We start from the raw sequence: 23,280 nt of genomic DNA, 5'->3' as shown, positions 1-23,280 counted from the left end.
ACAATATTTGTTTATTAATTAAAATTAATTCATGTAGGACACTTTAGCCGCTTATGAACGTAATTTTTTTTATATTATATTTATTTCTCTATCGTCTAGTTTACTATATAGATCCAATTGAGAAGAACTGGCAAGAAATTCAATATATAACATGTGTATATTCTACCATCAACCCCTATTTGTTAATTGATATTAGTACTTAAATTTATATGGCAAATCAATGTTTGCCGGTACAGCTACTATATAAATCCATCTGATGGTAATCAGTTACCGTAGCCTATGGACGCCGTAGGCTGTAAACACGCATTCCTGATATATATATATAGATGATTTATCTATATATATAAATAAAATGGAAATGTCTGTTTGTAACATTGAAATAACCGTTTTTTACTACATGCATATGAATATAAATACGGTACATACATCGAAATACTATATAATAATAATTTTCAATTTTTGTCTATCTGCCTGACTGTGTAGTTGATCCGGGTAATCTCTGAAATGGCTGGACCGATTTTGACGGGAGTTTTATTAGCAGGTAGCTGATGTTAAGTGAGTAACATAGGCTACTTTTATTTTAGAAAAATAAAGTTAATTTCTACGCGGACGAAGTCGGTGGAGCAGCTAGTTCTATATATATAATATAATAGTAACCAATTGCAGAAGCGAGAAAGGAATACTAACGCCTTGACCTACATACAGCAAACTATAAACACTGACAGTTGCCAGTTGAACCGTCACGCTGTCTATCTCGAATTTATTCCATTTGTCTGTACCACAGGTCTATATTTTTATTCAAATACTAGCTATCGCCCCGGCTTTGCACGGGTGTACATGTATTATATATATAAACGTTCCTTTACAATCACTATCTATTAAAGAAAAAGCGCTTCAAAATCCGTTGCGTAATTTTAAAGATTTAAGCATATATAAGGACACACAGCGACAGCGACTTTATTTTATACTATGTAATAATAATATATATATAACATGTACACCCGTGCGAAGCCAGGTGTACATGTGTAGCTAATAATAATAATAAATGTGTTTAGTATGCCATCAATCCCATCGAATGGTATTAATGATAGAAAAATGCTTTTAAAACTATTTACTCCAGTTAGGGTAGTTATAGAGTGGTGTTCTTGTAGATGATGATTGAAAGGTCAGTGACCACCATATGGGCAGTCAGCTGCAAGTAAGTAGCTGACTGTTCATTCCAGTTACGTAAAAAAAAATATAATAAAAAAGAATTAAATAATTATCTTACACAAAGGAATTATAAGTTATTTTAGGCAAGTAAGGCACAATTTATTTTAAATTACTAAAATAAATATTTATGCCCAATGTATTAAATATAATACTTGATATTCAATCAAGCAATTGAATGAAGATAGTTTTGCAAAACATAAAAATTTCATTCAAATAACCCGCGAAGCCTCTGACAAACTTCATCGCAATGTGACTGAAGTTAGTAACATTTTGTGATTGGCGAGTGGGTGACCTTGACGCATTATGTACTTTTAGTGTTGTAGCCAATACTTTGTACGATAATTTAACTATTTTATTTAATTAACATTTGTGATATGAATATAGTGTTGAATTATTAATTAAAACTAGATTTACCCATTATTAGGCTTTAATAAACTAAAAATTATACACGACTATTTGATAGATAAAATGTAACTAAAATCTTCTTCTTATATTTAATGGCTTCACGACAATTTGCATTCTAATTTCTAAAATAGTCTTTTGTTATAGAAATATATACATTAAATTAATTTCAATATAAAGATTAATTGAAGAATAAGTATAAAACACATTTATTCAGCATTACTTTGTAATATTTATACTGAGCATTTTTGATTAAATTTAGATTTTCAACTCCGTACAATCTTATTAAAAAAATGATTCGAGTTTCTTATTAGTTCTTCTTATAATAATTATTTTTAATAGACCTACATGATTAAAATATTTTGATTTAATTGAATTTAAATAAATATATGAAATATGTAAAAATATTTTTTGTTAAATATTTTTAAAGTACAATATAATATTACCTTTGAAAGAGAGTATCAGTATTTTCTTTCTTTCTTAGTAGACGTGTCGTCATTAATTTAACACTTTAATTAAAGTACAAACAAAAAATAAAAGAAAACTAAATAAAAATGTTATTGTAAAGACATCACTAGAATAATCAGCTGGTTGCTGTCTAAATTCAGGACTACCAACATAGCGTAGCGTCAAACTTCATGTCGGTTGTGCGCAACACAACACCCGCAAACCGCAGTATCGCCAAACGTTCATAAAACGTTTAGACGTAACACCTTATAGTGTAACTTCTCTCCTTATTTTAGTCTTTAGACCATACAAAATCCTCAATTTTCTTTGTTTTAAGTTGTTTAAGTGTCAAGTGTAACATATGATGTTTATATAATGCAAAGTGCCGCATCAGTATACGCATTCTGAAGCAATTACGTAATGGGAATTATGCTAGAGAAGTTTAAAGTTTTGCCCTGAAATTCAACATGGCCGCTGACACAGGAATGGATACTTGCCCTAGTCCGGAAATCACGGACTCAAGGAAACGACCCCTTGACGGCGATTCAGAAAATGGTGATATCAAGAGATCGCACTTCAGCTCCGGTGAGTCCGCGTCTTGTACTACGCACTATATCTATTATTACATTATGTTGATTTACTTCATTGCGTAGGTACTCACCTACTTGTCAGGGCAAACCGAGCGAGCAATAACATTGACAGAGAGCTATGGTCGATTCAGCTATCATTACACTATTCCTGCAAGATTCTTATCAGAATCTGTTATCAGTATGACCTATTTTTGTGAACTAAGGTCATTATGATCTGTAAATTGTCAGTTATCGAACAATTTTATGCGACAGAATTATGCAGAACAGTTTTATTGACTTATTTAGATGGCTGAACGTTCATAATCTATGTCTATGATAAACTTGCCGTGTAAAATTTTATAATACATTGATAAGCGCTAGAGCGCCGTATACTTACCGGCCGCTGCAGGCCGATATACTTTAATACCGTGATATTTTCTAATTTTGTTTACAATGTTAAACAAGAGTCGTTGTTTTTTAGTGCAAGACTTGGTGACGGCCTTGCCACTGGCCAACGGCCATGGCAATATTACGTCTCATTTCGGTGAGTCGTCAGTCAACACACTGTTCGCCCCTCATTAGCTTTGTGGTTGTTGTGGCGCGCATGTCTCACGCGCGCACTCGCTCACGCTGATCACCTCTGCTGCTCACCGTCCACCGCACCTCTGATCAGCCAGTAACCCACTCACGAGTCACCAGAGGGTACCATGCTGGTCCGGGACGTGAGCCGGCAGCCTAGGTGTCAGCGTTAACCTCCTCATCAAACACAGTTCACATTGCCTCGATGTTGTGAGCCATGTACTTAGCCTCACATTGCCCCATCCATGGCTTAGTATTGGCATCGTTGGTGTGATCATCACCTAAATGTACAGATATCGTCCATACTCGGTGTCATGTATTTGCTACAACTCTTCTTGAAATTTTTATTTCCCATCTGAACGCTTTTATTTCGCTTTATTTATTTGAAAGTCATCAATTGAACTAACTATTGAATTATTAACATTTAATTTGCATTATCAATTCATCAAATTCAATAATATTGCACAAGTATTTAGGTGTATACCTAGATTGGCACCCATCCTATTTTATAAGTGATAAATGGTATTTAGTAATTTTAATAGTTTTCAAATAGATCATGTTTATGTATTACACTAGTAGGTGTGTAGTGTGTGGAGGCTGGTGCCAGAATGAAGTGATGAGAGTGAAGGTTATGACAGTTGTAGCTGTGCATTCTAAACTTGTACACTTGAACTTAATTGCTGTGTGAATAAGGTTGGATATCATATGTCTGAGGTTTGATTAGTCTCAAGGTTGGTCGGGCTATTTGTCAAATCTTGCAAGTATCCAATGAAGTGGCTTCAATGTTTACATTGCATAATGTTTAGGTAGGCTTTTATAGCATCTGTACACTTACTGACTGTCAGCTGAGTAAATTCGGAGCAGAATGCTATCAGATTAAAATACTCGTTTTTGGAATGTTAAATTTTATATTATCATAATTTAAATTTTATGTTTCTAGACCCTGTAGTTGTCTATGTGTTATTTATACAGCTAGTTTATATTTTATATATTTATACTTATAGTGCCTTGTGGCAAAGGTCTCCATAAATCCTTCCAGTGTCTACTATATTTTGGATACCCTTCTTCAGTAGGAGTTTTTAGAGAGGGCCATTGCCACAAGGCACTCTGTACTGAGGGATATAATATAATCAATAAATAAACAATCATAGGATTATTAAATAAATGAAGAAAATGTGCAACTAATAGTACAAAATATAATAATAAAAGAAAAATCAACATACATATATATATAAAAAGCATAGATAAGTGCATAGTAAAGGATTCTTCTTATTATATATTTATACATAAATAAAATCTATGATACTAATCAATTGTAGGTATTACATGTAATGTATGTATATATGTATGTACATGTATGTAAGATTTAAGTCATATTTATTTTAACAATTAAACAAGACAGGGAAACTTCTAATTTAATATTAATTTACTTAAATTATAGTCATTATTTAAATAAATTATAAACATCTTTATTAATTTAATTGAATAACTACCACAGTTGATTTTTTTATGAATATGTTTCGTAATATTACTGTGATGCAATGTTTTTTTGCATGTAGATGCAAAAGGCCAGTGTTTTATAGTCCCATTAATAATTATAAGAAGTGAAAGTTTAGATGTTTGAATGTTAGTTGCCCAATCACACGATCCGAAACAGGTGAGGATACGGATGATTTTTTTTAGAAATAGAAATAGAAATAATCTTTATTCAAATAAACTTAATATAAACACTTTTGAATAGTCAAGTTTTTTTATTCTACCGCTTATTCGGAATGCAGATTCATCACAAGAAGAATAAGCAAGAAACTTGTGTGTTGCTCTTTTAAATAAATATTGATTTATATTTAATTAATAACAAGGATTAGGCATGCGACAATCAACATAGAAATCGCTACGCACTTAATCTCTGTTCACTGTTTTCTTACGTTTTGATTATTAACACGTTGAAAAATCTTATTTCTAATATACGGACCGGCATTTTTTTATTGTTAATTACGTATATTATTTTTTAAATACAAAAAATATACGTGTACAATAATTTGAGGTTATAGTTTGATGAATAATTTCTAACTAGCTGTGCTCTCGACTTCGTCCGCGTGGATTTAACTTTATTTTTCTAAAATAAAAGTAGCCTAAGTTACTCCTTATTACATAAGCTACCTGCCAATAATAGTTCCGTTAGGTAGAATAAAAGTCCCGTTAATATTGGCTCAGCCATTTCAGAGATTAGCCGGAATAAACACACAGACAGACAGACAAAAATTGTAGAAAATGTTATATTGGTGTATGTCCGGTATTTACATTCATATGCATTTTGTATAAAACGGTTCTTTCTAGTTGTAGTGATCTATCAACGCACAGCCCAAACCACTGGACGGATCGGGTGAAATTTGGCATGCAGGTAGATGTTATGACGTAGGTATCCGCTAAGAAAGGATTATTTTGATTAATTCTACCTCCGAGGGCATAAAATAGGGGATGAAACTTCAATTTTAAACCGATCGGGCTGAGACTTTGCATGCATAAAGCTACTATGACGTAGGCACTCCCTAAGAACGGATTTTTATAAATTCCACCCCTAACGGAATACATTAACGCGAGCGAAGCCGCAGGCAATACCTAGTCGGTATAAGGTCGGTCTGAGAATCGGCTACTATCTATTTTTCATACCTCTAAGTGATAAGGGTTGTCCACCCCTAAAATATTTTCTTTATTTTTGAGCAAAATTTTTTATTTATATTTTTTTATTGTGTTATTGCACAATAAAAAATATTAATAATTTTTTTTATATAATATACATACAACCCTAAATTTTCACTCTTCTAGCACCAACCCCTATTTTTTTATAGCGTTATTAATTTATATGGCAAAACAACGTTTGTCGGGACAGCTAGTATACGTATATAATAGAGGTCGACCTATATCAACTACATAAAGACACCATGTTTTTCTGCTTTACGTAATCTATTTCATCGATGCGGAGTTGCCATGAGAATATTAATATACGGATAATAGATTATATTTCTCATGTAAACTGTTTATAAATCTATTTCATTTATTATCATTCATAATTTAAGAGCTACGCTCTTTTCGGTGGAGCTCTTGCCACTTTCCGCGATCTTCAATCATGCTCTTTAATTCTTGATACGACACGACTCCCATTTTGTCCTCAATTTGTTTGATGTAGCTATGCCTTGGTCTTCCCCTCCCCCTCTTTCCTTCAATTTTCACCTCATTAATAAATAAAAATCTATTAAGCACATATTATTTAAGAATGCATTTATATTAATACATTGTTAATGTAAATAATTTAATCCAATTCTCGATAATATTTCTCATATAAACTTCTCTTTGTAAATGTCTTAAGCAATTATTATTTGCTTGCTTTTATTAATAATAATAAATAAATAAATAATCTCAGGACAATTCACACAGCGCCATCTAGAACCAAATTAAGCTACATAAAGCTTGTGTTATGGGTACTAGACAACTGATACAAATACATAGATATGTTTTTTTTTTCGACACATAAATACCTACATATTATACGTAGAAAATACCCAGACCGATGCAAACAATCATACTCATGAATACAAATGTTTGTGCCGTGCGAGGAATCGAACCCGCGACCATTGGAAGTAAACCGCTAGACCACCGAGGCGGTCATAATGCATTTACACTTGTTTTAATCTCATAACGTAATAGAATTTGATCGCTTTACGACCATGTCAGGTTGATCTCGACACGGTTCCCTGTTCCCTGGAAACCACCATGATAACGTCCTTGTGACTTCCCTACGATGAGCTAACTGGCCTGAGCTCATGCTCATCTTATCATCCTCCACTGGTGCCACTCCATTATAATCTAATAAGAAAAAACTGCATCTAGAAACTAAATTCCAATTAACTTATTGGAATGAAGGTAAATTTGTTTTGTAAGTCTAACATTTACCCATGATTGTCTCAGTGGTTTAGCGGTTTAGCACCTGCTTTACTTCCAATGGTCGCAGGTTCAATTCCTCCCATGGTATAAAGATTTGTATTGATGACTATGATTGCTTGTATTCGTCTGAGTGTTTTCTATGTACATCATGTATGTAATTACAAGATTATATATAAAATTCTCGTGTCACAGTTTTCGTTCCCATACTCCTCCGAAACGGCTTGACCGATTCTCATGAAATTTTGTGAGCGTATTGAGTAGATCTGAGAATCGGCCAACATCTATTTTTCATCCCCCTAAATATTAGGGGTAGTCCACCCCTAAATTTTTTTATTTTATTTTTTAGACAAAAATTTTTAGTTTCTATTTTTTTATGATACAACATACAAAAATACATACAATCCTAAATTTTCACCCTTCTATCATCAACCCCTATTTTTTTATAGCGTTATTAATTTATATGGCAAAACAACGTTTGCCGGGATAGCTAGTATATATATATGATTAGTTCAGGGTTATTATTATTGTGCAATGCACAAATAAGTAAAAAACGACTTTATCCAAAGTTACTATGAAAGGATGACGGTATTGTAATCATAATAATAATTGCAAGAGCGTAGGTGGATAACTATGGGGTCAGTCCTCAAATTAGAAACTTCCTGATCATTCATTCATTGACTGACGTAATCACCCATGCAGCTAACGATAGAGTTGCTGTGAAATGTCAAGGCAACTGCAAACAACTAGCATAGGTTGATACGACTCCGATGACTAAGTGCAGCGCCAATGTGGAAAATCAAAGTAGTTGAATATCCTACTATAATAATCTATACATCTATACATATAAATAGAATAGAATAGAAAATCATTTATTCAAATAAACTTACATTGAAGCATTTTTGAATAGTCATTACATTTTTTAATCTACCGCTCGTTCGGAAAGCTGTCTCATCACAAGAAGAACGAGCAAGAAACTTGTGTGTTGCTCTTGCATAGTTGAATATCCTACTATAATAATCTATACATATAAATAAAATTGGAGTGTCTGTTTGTAATATCGAAATAACCATATTTTACTACATGCATATGAATATATATACGGTACATAACCAAAATACCATTTTTTATCATTTTTGTCTGTCTGTCTGTCGGCTGTTTGTTCCGGCTAATCTCCGTAACGAGGAGACCGATTTTGACGGGACTTTTTCTTGGCAGATAGCTGATGTAATAAGAAGTACTTAGGCTACTTTTATTTTAGATTTTTTTTTATTTCAGAAAAAAAAGTGTAAAAATAAATTCCACGCGGACTAAGTCGCGGGAACAGCTAGTATAGTATAAAACAAAGTCGCCTCTGTCTGTCTCTATGTATGATTAAATCTTACACATGGGCTGTAATTAAAAAGAAAATGTAAATCGGGCGAAATAGAATGATAGTTGTAAAGTAACTATAATGCAGACGAAGTTGCGCGGGTAAACTAGTATTTAATGTTAGTAAAATCTTACTAATATCACAGCTAATATCATAAACATGGGTGTTTATTACTCTTTCACGCAAAAACTACGGAACAGATTTTAATGAAACTTTACAGTAATATAGGGGTATCGCGTGGAGATCAACCTGACATTGCTAGCAATGAGAAACGTCTCCCCAATTAAATAGCATTCATTGTTTTGTATACACAAGTAGAATATTCTAGAAGAGCTTTGTGTCGCATTAAATGTATGTAATTGTATGGATTTAAGGATTCATTACCTACAAACTGGTGACACGTACGTTGTGAGGGCCTAATTACTGACCCAGGACCAATCGGGTGATTACCACTGAGTACTAAATGTACAGAGTGTAAACTTGAGCACTAGTTCAAACTAAATTATATTAAGTCAAACAAAGAAATGAATAATACAAAATATACGCACATCACTAATGCTGATATAAAAGTTTATATCTACGGTATTACATGGTTAACAGTATTTTTTTTTAACAAATGAGATTGTTCTGGTTGATCTTTTTGTATTAATTGTTATGAAGGAAGGATGAAGTCTCTGCATAGTCACCATGTTCTTTTGACATATCATAAGAGTCTGTGATAGATCTACTTGAATATTATTCTTATATAATAATAATAAAGCCATTTATTTTGAAATTTACAAATATTTTTAACTATAATATACAAATTATTTTTTTATTTTTTTGTAATATATCTCTAATTTCAGTGTGAATTTGAATTTCTTACTTCATTGGGGTCCCATCAGTTTATACCTCGTTCGCCCGGAGTGACACACCATTTCATCATCAGCAATTACAAATGTAACTTTCCATAATGAGCACTGGCTAAGAGATTTCACTCTGTACACATGTTTAGTCTTCTGTTATAGTTACGGCACTCAAGGGATATATTGGGAACCCTTCGGAATTAATACGAACACAGTAGGTACTTATCATGTAAATTGGGAGTGTGGAATTATAGGATTCATCAGCTGCTGAGTGCCTTTGATCTGATTGAGTAACTAATATTTATTCATCTCGTGTTCTAGGCATTTAACATACTACCTTACTTTTCGATGACCGTGAGTTCAATTTCTGCAACAAACTTTAGACGGACTCGATGAACTAGCGGTTTTGCACCGCTTCACTTCCGTTAGTCGCGGGTTCGATTCGTCGCACGGTACAAATATTTGTATTAATGAGTATGATTTTGTATCTGTCTGGGTCTGGTCTATTTCTAAGTATATTAAGTACTTGCTGATCCGAGCAACTTCGTCCACATCACATTTATTTTTATTTTATTTATTTATTTATTTACACAAATTAATACAAAAACATAATATAATCACCAAGCCATAAAATTGCTTTGCAGTTTGTCTGCAGTAAAATTGCAGATCATTTATCGTTCTATTTCGACTATTTTACATTTTTTAAATTATAACTTATGTGTTATTCTGAAACATTGAAACTTTACATTAATATAGCTTATACATAAGGTATTAATTCAAATTCAAATTCAAAATATCTTTATTCATGTATAGGTCTATTACAGACTCTTATGATATGTCAAATCTACCGTCAGTTCGGAATGATTTCGAGATGAGAAGAACTGACAGAAACTCAGCTCGTATTTTTTTTTAATGTTGTACATATTTACAATAAGGTAAAAGCACTAATGCTAGACACATTAAGGACAAACCAAACTTCATTCTCAAAAATACAAATGTATTTATCAAAAAACTACAGTTACAATTTTTTTTACTGTTAGAGCAACTTTTACAAATTAACTTTTTCATGTAAGATGTTTTAAAACTAACATATTTTTAACTAAGAATAATATTTATCTTAGGTTTGTCGTAGACACTAAAAGATGACAGCATCAAAAATCAAATCCACCAAAAATAGACATCAATTGGAACTAATAGTAGACATATATAAGATCACTCTAATATTATGTGTTTCATCAAAACAAATCAATAAAAATACTTTAAAATGAATACCGAGCACAGCCTGTGCTTTAAAATTATTAAATTAGCAACAAAATATAATCAAATAACATAAAAATATAATTGTCAGAAAATCAATATTTAGCCATATTGCTTGTCAAAAGTAATTAGATTTTGGCATCTGGGATGATGATGATGATGATATTAAGTACTTTAAACTATTCAAATCTAAACTATTGATACTAGGACCTTATTCCTTGGGGTTGGGGTGGGGTTCACGAAGAAAGTAGTCTCGTCCATGTTATAAACTCGCTGAGGTGCATTAAGAATATCTGTATGAATATTACTGTTTAGGTAAGTGCCAATTTCTTGAAACCAATTTTTTATTTGAGATATCATTACAGATGCTCTGGAGGCTGTCAAATTTACCTTGTTATAAGGTCAGGGTGACGCTTTAAACAGCTGTTGTACTATCTCTTCCCTGGTCTACCGTTCTTGGATTCTATCTTACTATCTTAAGGTCTTGAACTATTTTCTTAGCACTATCTTGTAAGTTATCTTTTCGTATTGGGAACCCTTGTTTGACCATAGCTTTTGCCCATGTTACGAGTATTTTTTCACCGCTTCAGTCACGTAACACCTTCTTCCCATTTTACGTCTAATAGGTCTTTCCCTTGACTTTGTTTATCAAAGTTACTCGGGTCTCCGAATTTCTTCTCCGCTGTCGGAACGTCCCGCCTGCATTCTTATATAGCTGCTTCCATATTTTCTTCGGAGTATCGAAACATCAGACCCTTTACTGGATGCATTGTACTCGAACTTTAATTTGAAATTAATGGATACCTAATAGTTGACACCTAGTATACCCTAATAGTTGACACTGTCTACTTATAGTTAGACTAGTGTAAAATAAACGAAACTCAGATACAAACATTAGTTTTAAAACGTAAAGGCTAAATTTGCATTAAAATAAGCTAACAAAACCAGTTCGATGTAACCCTAATTGAAGACACACATGTCATCTTTTAGGTTTTGTTTGATTTGTGGTACTAATAGTAAACACCACTTCAAATTCATAAAAAAACAAGCCAAAACAACAAGGAAATAGTTCTAATAGATCAATAATTTCATACATTTATAATATCGAAACCAACAATAGCCAATAATCATATATATATAAGACAAAATCATACGTATTAAAAGTCAGTCGCCTTAAGAAAATCGCTAAGAATTAGGCACTTATTATCAACCTGCTCATATTGTTTGTTGTCAACTAACGCCGTTTTGAAATTTGCTTGACAATGTATGCAAGCTTTTGACCACGTATCATAAATGACCCTAGGTATCTTTAATACCAGTAGTGGTGTTACTTAAATGATTAGTTTTCTTAATAGAAAAGATTTTTTTCGAAAGTGTCATCTTTTAGTTCAGTGTCGGGCATTAGTGCTTTTACCTTAATACTATTTCATTTAAATTCAAATTTGGGAGAATAGAGTGACCACCAGCATATGCTATATAAAAAAATCAAAAATGTGAAGTTTCATCAAAATAGGAACATATCTGTCCACACGCAAACTTTCGGGTATACAAAATTCGTAAGGTTATTATTGACCTTGCAAGAATCATTAACTGAACCATCATCAGCTTGCCATTCAAGTTAGTAAACGTTAGGATACACGTAAGCCTTCAAATGGTAGACCAATATAGTCTAAAAGTGTATTAACTTTTACCACATTCCAACGCTAATACAATTCAAATTTGTCTATGGCCCCAGTTTAGGAAACGGGTTTTCTACAAACTCGCCAACTATTCGAATTGTGTCCACACGGATATTAAATGAAATCGGAATTTATTTTAATCTGTCTAATCATACATATATTAAATAGCACAAAAAATTGTCTTCCATATTTAAAATCATCATTATTGCAAAGACAAAAATTGTAAAAAATGTTATTTTGATGTATGTTCCGTATTTATATTCATATGCATGTAGTAAAAAACGGTTATTTCAATATTACAAACAGACACTCCAATTTTATTTATATGTATAGATTATAATGGAGAGTAGAGAGTAGAGTACTTTTACGTCATCATTGCCTTGCCTTTATCCTATTATTTGTGGTCGGCGCAGTATGTCATTCTCTTCCACTGCTCTCTATCGGCCGTCATATCTGAGCATACTCTTCTTTTATTCATATCATCTTTCACACAATCCATCCATCTTTTCTTAGGGCGTCCCCTCCCTTTACATCCATCCACATTCATATTATACACTTTCCATAAGATCTGGTTCTCGTTCTTCCGCACAATAAAATTTAACAAACAGTTGAAAATCCAAACTATAAAAGAATTTCTGAAGAAATCGGAATTGATTTAATTTTGTCTTACCATACTATACATTTAATAGCATGGCGTAATGTTTTTCTCAAATTCCAAACTTCTTCATCTTCTTCCTTATCCCATTTATTTGAGTTCGGCGTAATATGTTTTTCTCTTACATTCATCCCTGTTTCAAACATCCAAAATCAAACATACTATATATTTAATAGCATAAAAAAAGAGTTCTATATATAACAAACATGGCTGAAATTCCAAACTTCTTCATCTTCTTACTTATCCCATTTATTTGAGGTCGGCGTAATATGTTTATCTCCTCCATTCTTCCCTGTTCCAAACATCTAAAATCAAACATACTATATATTTAATAGCATAAAAAAAGAGTTCTATATATAACAAACATGGCTGAAATTCCAAACTTCTTCATCTTCTTCCTTATCCCATTTATTTGAGGTCGGCGTAATATGTTTTTCTCTTACATTCATCCCTGTTTGAAACATAAAAAATCCAAACTACTTAATGAATGTAATTATAGCATGATTTCCAATTACATTTATATCTATATGTTCACACAACTTAAGCTAACTTATTTAACTTACGCTTCCAGATATAGTATAATATTCCTACATAATTCACACAACCCCATCTAGTCCTAAGCTAAGCAGAGCTTGTGTTGAGTACTAGGCAACTGATATTAATACATAAATATCTGATAATTATCTGGCAATTCTTTTGTGGGCTCCCGCGATACAGATTCGCCTAATACGGGGTCCAATGTATAACCATCTTTATAATAGAATTTGAAAAGAATACGAGCTGAGTTTCTTGTCAGTTCTTCTCATCTCGATATCATTCCGAACTGACGGTAGATTTGACATATCATAAGAGTCTGTAATAGACCTACATGAAGATAGACATTTTGAATTTGAATATTTGTATGTTTTAAAATACTTAAATAAATAATAGATAGGTAAATTTTTTTAAATACATACATCATTATCTCGAAGCCGAGACCAGCAGAAATAAAGCAGTGTGCTATACGACTAGACTACCGAGGCCGTCAAATAAATTAAAAAAATATATTCAAAATCGGTTTATAAATTAAGTTATGAGATAGCGAACATAAGCTCTTTTTTGAGTAATTTTAAACTTTAACATTACCCTCAGTTATTTGGCAGTCGGATATAATTATATTCTGCTTACACGTGTGTATAATATGATCTAAAACTCCCAAAAGAAACCCTTCCATAACTTTGAATAATGAGAGAACTCGGAAACTAACCCTTCAAAATATTGAAGAAGCCACAAACGTGCAGGAACGGAAAATTGCTGAACAAGTTTATAAATTAGTGGAGATTTTAATATTTACCCCTTTTCATCCCCAGTATCATCATTACATAGTATAAAACAAAGTCGCCGTCGCTGTCTGTCCGTCCCTATGTATGCTTAAATCTTTAAAACAACGCAACAGATTTTGAAGCGGTTTTTTTTTAATAGATAGAATGATTCTGAATGATCATGTACACCCGTGCGAAGTAGTGGCGTGTAGCTAGTGTAAAATACTTTCAGTGGTCGAAATTAGACCATAAATAATTTAAATTATAAGTTTGAACATATATAAGGTGTTATTGTCAAAGACTGTACTTCTATGTGTGTGTCAAATGCATAGTAGTTGGTAATGTAGTTTATAGTCATAATTTAAAAAAAAAATATTAGCATTCTTAAAATTCTAGCTGTATCCGAGGATGAACCACGATAAATTTATAGCCTATATGTTATTCTGATGTATAAGCTATATCACTGTAAAGTTACATCAAAATCCGTTCAGTAGTGTTTGCGTATCAAACATCCATCCATACTCATAAACTTTCAAATTCAAATTCAAATTCAAAATATCTTTATTCATGTAGGTCTATTACAGACTCTTATGATATGTCAAATCTACCGTCAGTTCGGAATAATTTCGAGATGAGAAGAACTGACAAGAAACTCAGCTCGTATTTTTTTTTAATGTTGTACATATTTACAATAATACTATTTCATTTAAATTCAAATTTGGGAGAATAGAGTGACCACCAGCATATGCTATATAAAAAAATCTAATCAGTGTTCGCAACCTGAACAGACCAGTCCCCACAAGCAGCACCCGTACACGAGTATGACGGATGAGCCAGCCATCATTGCACTCAACCATATTAGAGGGAGCACATCGACCCGGCCCACCACGCCGCCACAAGTTTGAACTTTATAGCGAGCATGACTGTTTCAAGTTACTCCACTACGTCATTTATATTATTTACAGCATAAACTGTACCAATCACAGTTTTCACCCATTACAATATTTAATTTACATTATTTAAATTACAATATGTCATTTTTTTATAATTGTCTTTCGTGTTTATAATATTAATAATGTGTTAAATTTGATGCTCTACCCTCTGCGTAACTTTCGTAAAAAGGGGTACAAAGTTTTTGCTTCAAATATTAATGTAATATTGGATAAAATAGGCTGAGTGTGTAAATTTCAAAATTGATAAGTAGTTGTAAAAAAGCTGTTATCTACATAGGCGGATCTACCTAAGGGCCAGCCCAGGGCCCCGACGATACTAACGGCCCCAGTCCCCACTGAAATGATATTTAGAATATAAAAAAACCTATCATAAGGTTGACAACCCTGATATCAATCAATTTATCGAAAGGAACGGAGAACTTCTGGTCGCTTGTTTTTGGTCGGTGTATTTTTTTAGTTGAGTAATATAATTAGGTAGGATCCTAAGTAGATTTAGTCCAGGGCCCCACACTTTTACGATCCGCCCCTGGTTGTCTATACTAATATTTGTTTAATGTATGATAATGGAGTGGAGTACCCGTTTGTGCTAACGATATACGCCGTACCACGTGGGGCACTACGTGAAGCATTGGTGAAGCTTGATAACAGCATGTGGTTAGGTCAGTTAGCCCATCGTCGCAAATTCATCAGGGATTTATCACGTTTCGTATCATCTTTTTTATTTATTAATCGAATAGTTACAGCTGTAATTTGTACATTGCATTTGACGTACATAGATACATTTTTTTTCGTAAATGCATACAGACATACGTATTATAGATAGATATACGTATGATAATACCCAGACCAAACAATAATACATTTGAATACAAATGTTTGTGCCGTACGAGGAATCGAAGCCGCGACCTTCTGAATTAGGCGGTGTGCTAAACCGCTAGACCACCGAGGTCATCAAGAAAATAAATGAAAACTATCTAAACCTACTAATACAATACGAGAAATTAAAAGATTTGTAATGGATCCATGTATTGTATGTATTGTAAGCATGTATAACATTTATTTGAAAAGAATACGAGCTGAGTTTCTTGTCAGTTCTTCTCATCTCGAAATCACTCCGAACTGACGGTAGATTTGACACATAAGAGTCTGTAATAGACTTACATGAATAGAGATATTTTGAATTTTAAATTTGAATTTGAATTATATATTCTAAGAGAAGTGGATTTGTGGTCACACCTAACCTGATGATCATATTATCATCCTCCACATGTGCTCCGCCAACGTAAACCGTTAGCCCAGCCAAGTGCACCATTACATATACTTTAAAATTTACCACAGAACTTCGTCTGCATCACACTTACTTAAATTTATCATTATACTATGGTATGGTATGGTATGTTAGACTCCATTCTCCGCAATTAGCCTCACATTCGGGCCGTTGTGCGTGTAGAGCCAGACTACTAACGTAGCCAGCCAAGCTCCTCCCAAAAGCGCAGAAGACTCCTGGTGTCTTCGCAGGCTTCACGGAGCGACCTCACCGTTCCGAGGATTTGTTTTCGTTGTTCGGCCACTGCCGTGCACTCCAGGATTACGTGAGCCGCCGTTTCTTCAGCTTCAAAGCAGCCCCGACAGAGGGGGCTGTCTGTAGCATCAATTTTGTATAAGTGTTTGTTTAAGGAACAATGGCCCGTTATTGTCCCTATCATTATTTTTAGGTTTTGTCTATCTAGATTAAGTAGACGTGTTGTTAACCGATGGTTCGTTTTTGGAATTGCCACTTTAGATTGTTTGCAATCAGTGGTTAGGTTCCATCTGTGGTTTTGTATTTCGGTGGATCTCTGGCGAATCCAGGTGCGAAATTGCGAGAATGGTATTGGCATGAGCGGGAGGGGGCCTGCAACCACCATGCCGGATCCTACTCTCGCTAGTTCGTCCGCGGCGTCATTGCCATATGATCCGCTGTGCCCCTTTATCCACTGGATAATTACTCCGTTATGCGTTGCAATTTTTTCCAGGGCGATGTGGCACTCGATTATTAGTTTGTTGTTGGATTTTCTGTTCTGTAGTGCTTTAAGCACGGCTGCACTGTCCGATATGAATTTAATGTTGAAATTGTTGACCCCTAACCTGTATACAGCTTTTGCTGCCTCGGTCAGGGCAACACATTCGCACTGAAAGATCGAACTGTGTTTGCCGAGCGGTATAGATATGTTCATGTTGAGGTCAAGGGAATGTGCCCCAGCTCCTGAACCGTTCTGTGTCTTGGAGCCATCTGTGTAGATGCGTAGTTCATTTACTGCAGATTGGTCCCTTTCCTCCTCCTTCAATTGTATTTGGTATTTCCTGTTAAACGAGTGGTATGCTTGAGTTCTGTCACACGGAGCGGCAATCAAAGGTTCATATTCGATTGCTTGGTTCAGGATGGTTGTGTGAGAACTGTAATGGTTTTTGCCCCATAGACCAAGATGGTATAATCTTGTGGCAGCTATAGCTGCTTCTTGCTGTATGTATAGGTCAAGGGGTGTAATGTTAAGGGCTATTTCCATTGCCATTGTTGGGGTTGTTTTCATACATCCAGTAACTGAGGAGCATGCAAGTCTTTGGAAAGATCTTAGTTTGTTGACTGTGGTCGTAAGTTTCGACCTTGTCCACCAAACCAAGGCCCCATATACCAGCATTGGTCTTATTACTGATGTGTATAGCCAGAGAGTTATTTTCGGGGAGACACCCCATTTATTACCAAGCATTTTCCTGCATTGATAGAATGCAATTGTGCTTTTGTTAATTTTGTGATCAAGATGTTTATTCCAGAGAAGTTTGCTGTCTAGTATGACTCCCAAGTACTTGACCTCCTCCTTAAGTTTAAGCTCTGTATTAAAGAGTTTCGGTAAATTGAAAGTACCTGGAGCTCTTTTGTTGGTGAACATGATGAGTTCTGTTTTAGAAGGATTCACGGAGAGTTCATGGTTTTCGCACCATCTCTCTATTGTTCTGAAGGCTTCTCTCATGCGATCGCATAAGGTTCCCTCAAAATTTCCTGATATAAGTACGGCAATGTCGTCTGCGTAACCTACCGTGTAGAGGTCGTTGTCGTTGAGCTCCTCAATGAGTTCATTAACAACTAAGTTCCACAGGAGTGGTGACAGGACCCCTCCTTGTGGACATCCTCTACTTACGATCCCACGTGTGGTAGTGTTTACGGTGAACTGGATTGCACGGTTTTTCAGCATGTTGTTTATCCATTCTATGAGAGTTGTTGGTACTCCATGTATGGTAAGAGCGCGACTGATACTGGTAAAGTTCGTTTTATCAAAGGCCCCTTCGATGTCTATGAAGGCACCTAGTGTAGGCTGCTTTGAGTTTAGCGAGTTACCAATGCGACTTACGACGCTGTGGAGTGCTGATTCCGTTGATTTGCCTTCACTGTAGGCGTGTTGGTTGGTGTGCAGTGGTTTGTTTATACATATCAGGTCTCTGATCTCTTTGTCGCAAAGCCTCTCCATTGTTTTTAGTAAAAACGATGTGAGACTAATTGGTCGAAAGGACTTGGCCTGTGTGTAGTCACCTCTGCCAGGTTTCGGAATGAAAATTACTTTCACTTCACGCCATTTCAAAGGTATGTATCGGTGAGCTAGGCATGCCCGGAAAAGTTGAACCAAGTGTTCAGCTATTATGTCACCGCTCCATTTCAGGAGAGCCGGAAAAATACCGTCTAGTCCTGCAGCTTTGAAAGGTAGAAATGTGTTGATTGCCCATGTGAGTCTTTCTCTGTTTATTACTCTGCTTGCTATCTCCCAGTCCGAGCTGCTGGTTGTCCTACTTTCCTGGGAATTCCATGAGTGGTCATTGTCCGCAAGGAATCCTGGGAAGTGAGTTGACAGTAGTAGTTCGCAGGTTTCTGTGTCATTTGTTGTGTAGCTATTATCCGATTTTTTAAGACAGCCTATTGTGTGTTCTTTCTCTTTGGAAAGGCAGGCCTTCACTTTGACTGCTTGGTTGTTATTGTCTATGTTGGTACAGAATCGCCTCCAACACTCATTATCATTATACTAGCTATACGGGTGTACATGTTATATACATATAAGCTTTCCTCTTGAATCACTCTATTTATTAAAAGAAACCGCTTCAAAACCCGATGCGTAGTTTTAAAGATTTAAGCATACATAGGGACAGACAACAACGGCAACTCAACAAACTATCATTACACTAGCTACTCGCCCCTACTTCGCACGGGTACATGTATTATACGTATTATACATATAAACCTTCCTCTTGAATCATTCTATCTATTAAAAGAACCCGCTTCGAAATCCGATGCGTAGTTTTAAAGATTTAAGCATAGATAGGGACAGACAGCGACAGCGACTTTGTTTTATACTATGTAATGATTTTAAATGATTCAATATATCAAACACTAGGCCTACTCAAAACTAGCGTAACGATAAAACGCGATAAGCGTTCTGTAACTATTACAAACCAATTTACTGATATCGCATGTCGCCTTAGCTGATAAGGCATTGGCAACTCAACAAACTATATCATTATTTTATTGCACTATTTAAAATAATGTACAATTGGCGAGCTTACTGCCATATGGCATTTTCTACCAGCTAACCAATGGGTAGAAACAGAAAGCGGTTGAAAGACAGTAATGGGAAGAGGCATACTAATTATATTTACCTAACTTAGGTAAATTACGATTCCTGAGCGCCATATTGTTGGTTCAGGGTAAACTGTAATTTCACTATGATATGTCATTCTCACCGGTCCGTAAGAACATAAGTGATATCATCATATCATCCTCCACTGGTGCCCCACCAACGTAAACCGTTAGCGCAGGCGGGTGCATCATTCCATTACCATCCATAAAAAACACCCGTGCAAATGCGTTGACTAAAATGTCATTTCTCTTATATAGAAACTACCTACTCGCCCCGGCTTCGCACGGGTGTACGTATTATACACGTATTATATATATAAACCTTCCTCTTGAATCACTATTAGAAAAAACCGCTTCAAAATCCGTTGCGTAGTTTTAAAGATTTAAGCATACATAGGGACAGACAGCGACAGCAAATTTGTTTTATATTACTATGTAATGATTCCCTAAAATATTAAAGTTTTCCCGAACTAAAAATATATTTGTAATTGTGGTGAATAACCGTGAATATATCATCTTTAGTCGTAGTTGACCTTTCTCTTTATTGTTCAAATTAAACGAAATGTTGTTCCATTACGTTTTCTCGTTTTCTAATTAATCCGCGTCTTTGGCGGGAGCGGGCTCCGATTGTTCAAGTGGAGCTATAACGCTTTTTTATACAATTAGCTATCGGCCGCGGCTTTGTCTGCAATAAATGGTTCATGAGAAGAAGTCACAAGTTTGATTTATTACACTCTCTCTCTCTCTCTCACACACACACATTGAATTGTCCTGAGATTACTATTATATGTGGTAAACATATAATAGTAATCTCAGGACAATTCACACAGCACTATGTAGACCCAAGTTAAGCTAGTTAAAGCTTGTGTTATGAGTACCAGACAACTAATACAAATACATAGATTTTTTTCCGTAAATACACTCAGACAGATACAAACAATACAAATACAAATAATCTTAGCGACCATCGGATCGAATCGATCAAGCGACCATCGGAAGTAAGGCGGTGTGCTAAAACCGCTAGACCACCGAGACCGTCAAAACAAATTTTCCTAATCATTATCTGTCCGTTATAGGTATGGAATCCATTTTCTGGTCAATTTCATTAAAATCTGTTCAGCCTTTGTGCAGTTTCGGCGTGAAAAAGTAACAAACAAACAGACACATTTTTATAAGGATCGTATGATGGTAAGGTAGGGTAAGGTGGACCGACGATCTGGTCAAGATCGCTGGAAGGCATTGGATGCGAGCAGCGCAGGACCGATCGTCGTGGAGATCTTTGGGGGAGGCCTATGTCCAGCAGTGGACGACTTCCGGGCTGAGATGATGATGATGTATGATGGTAAATATTTATTGTAGCCCATAGACGCCTAGAACACAACATAACAATATTGTGTTCTAGTTATAGGGTCTATAGCCCTATATACCCGTTTGAAACCCCATACAGTATTCTCCATAGCGACATTGTTGTAACATTAAGAGTTTGTGTATCTTTGCGTGATCTATATTAGAAACATGACATAGATCTATAAATATCGAATAAGAAATCCATGTTTCCCCTTGGCCTATAAGTGTTCCTATTATTTATAGACCGCGAATGTTTTGTATGTATTTATGTTTGTATATGACGACTTAACAACAATGTTATAGAAAACTAGCTGTGCCCCAGACTTCGTCTGCTTGTTATAGTGACCTAATAGATGTGTGACAAAATAAAGAAAAACAAATCTAACCCAAATACTTATGACAAGGAAAAAAGTTTAATCGTTCGAGCTTCTGTAAAAACTTTCATCCCCTATTTTAGTTTAACCTCTTAATCATAATATAATAATATTTTTACAAACTTGTATGTAACTGTAAATGTAATTGTAACTTGAATGTCATATTTATTTATCAACAACCTAAAAAATAAGTTTCAAACTTCTATACAACCTTTATCGCCCCCTTTCAACCCCTTACAACCCTTTTTCTTTGTTAATATTCAATCAATTGCCTAAAAAATAAGTTCTAGCTAGTTCTCTTCTAGCTTAAAAAGTTACAATACTTCCATACAAACTTTCATCCCTTTCAACCCCTGTAAATTTTTTTTTTTCGTAATAAAAACTAGCCTATGTTTTTTCTCAGGGTCTAGGCCATCTGTCTAGCAAATTTCAGTAGTTTTAGCGTGAAAGCGAAACAGACTGACAGACAGAGTTACTTTATAATACCAATATGAATTAATAAGGATTTAACGGCAAGTTTCCGCAATACACAATATATGTACATCTCTGTAACACTATATAGCCTTAACTTTGTGTTTGTATTTGGATAACTATAAAGTTACCCAAAAGCTGCGTAATCTCGGTTAAATCGGATTGTTTACTGCGACCAGTTTCAAACGAGTTTGCCGTCCCATTCGCTATATTGTGCTGCATAGGTATCATAAATGAAATGTTGGTAAATTTTAGTATTTTAGGATGTTAGAAAATATTAGTATGTTGGGGTATCGAAACTACTACTATTGTTTGTCTGTTTATCTTTACTATTTGTACGGAACACCGTACCATAATAATAATATACTTATAAATTATCACTTACGTAGCATATATCATTTCACTATACATATATTACTATACAATAAATCAGTGTATAACATCAAGCGCTCACTACGGGACGTATCTTTTATTTATCATCCCCGTAGATTATCAATTATAACTATCAATTATCATTATCAACAAGTGTAGGAACAACCCCTACATTTTTTTTGGTCCTTCGAGCCTTACTTCTGTTTATATTATATTTATCTACGGGTTATGTCTATAGAAAACTGTTTTTTTTTTATGGATGATAATGGAATAGTGCACCCGCCTGCACTAACAGTCTACGCTGACGGGGCACCAGTGGAGGATAAGATGAGCATGAAGTCAGGTCAGTTAGCCATCGTGACAAATTCACCATGAATTTATCACGATGGTTTCCAGGGGGAACCTCGTGGCGGTCGACCTGACATGGTACATTGCTAGCAATATGATCAGTCCACATTACTGTTCCCCTTTCCCCCTACAGAAAACAGATCAGACCACCATCCGTCGGGTGGGCCGACAGCTTCTTTATCAGGGATGTTATGGATATGAAATTTCGGATACGGATAGATTTCGGATATAGGAATGGTTATTAGCGGATACGGATACGGATATGAAAAAAAAATCGGATTATCCGTTAGTTTCGGATAATTTCAGCTACGGATATTATTTTTTTAAGGAATTTCAAAAGTAAAATACAGATAGCTAATAAAATGGTTACATAACGTCTCAATTAGGCTCCGCCCCTATCCGATATTATCCGAATCTTTTATTTCGGATTCGGTTACGGTTACGGATATTTTATTATATCGGATATCCGATAGTTTCGGTTACGGTTACGGAGCTCCT

At 34.8% G+C, this 23,280-nt stretch overlaps 1 protein-coding gene across 4 annotated transcripts in view; it reads left to right on the top strand.

Moving 5' to 3' along the window:
* Positions 1-2,283: 2,283 nt before the first annotated feature.
* Positions 2,284-23,280, top strand: part of LOC131843774 (RNA-binding protein Pasilla) — a 126,041-nt gene continuing 105,044 nt past the window's right edge. For 3 of the 4 annotated variants that reach the window (XM_059192531.1, XM_059192544.1, XM_059192523.1), the window contains exons 1-2: positions 2,284-2,646; positions 3,112-3,174. In XM_059192531.1, coding sequence (XP_059048514.1) covers positions 2,529-2,646; positions 3,112-3,174 — 181 coding nt within the window. In that variant the 5' untranslated portion in view covers positions 2,284-2,528. The remainder of the gene's footprint in view (positions 2,647-3,111; positions 3,175-23,280) is intronic. The other variant, XM_059192538.1, reaches the window with a different exon arrangement.

Source organism: Achroia grisella, unplaced genomic scaffold (genome assembly GCF_030625045.1).
Source record: "Achroia grisella isolate CSIRO2021 unplaced genomic scaffold, CSIRO_AGI_Agris_v1 utg1086, whole genome shotgun sequence".
In the NCBI taxonomy this organism is placed as follows: Eukaryota; Metazoa; Arthropoda; class Insecta; order Lepidoptera; family Pyralidae; genus Achroia; species Achroia grisella.
The sequence above is the reverse complement of the archived record's forward strand: the minus strand, read 5'-3'. Positions and strand labels throughout refer to the sequence as shown.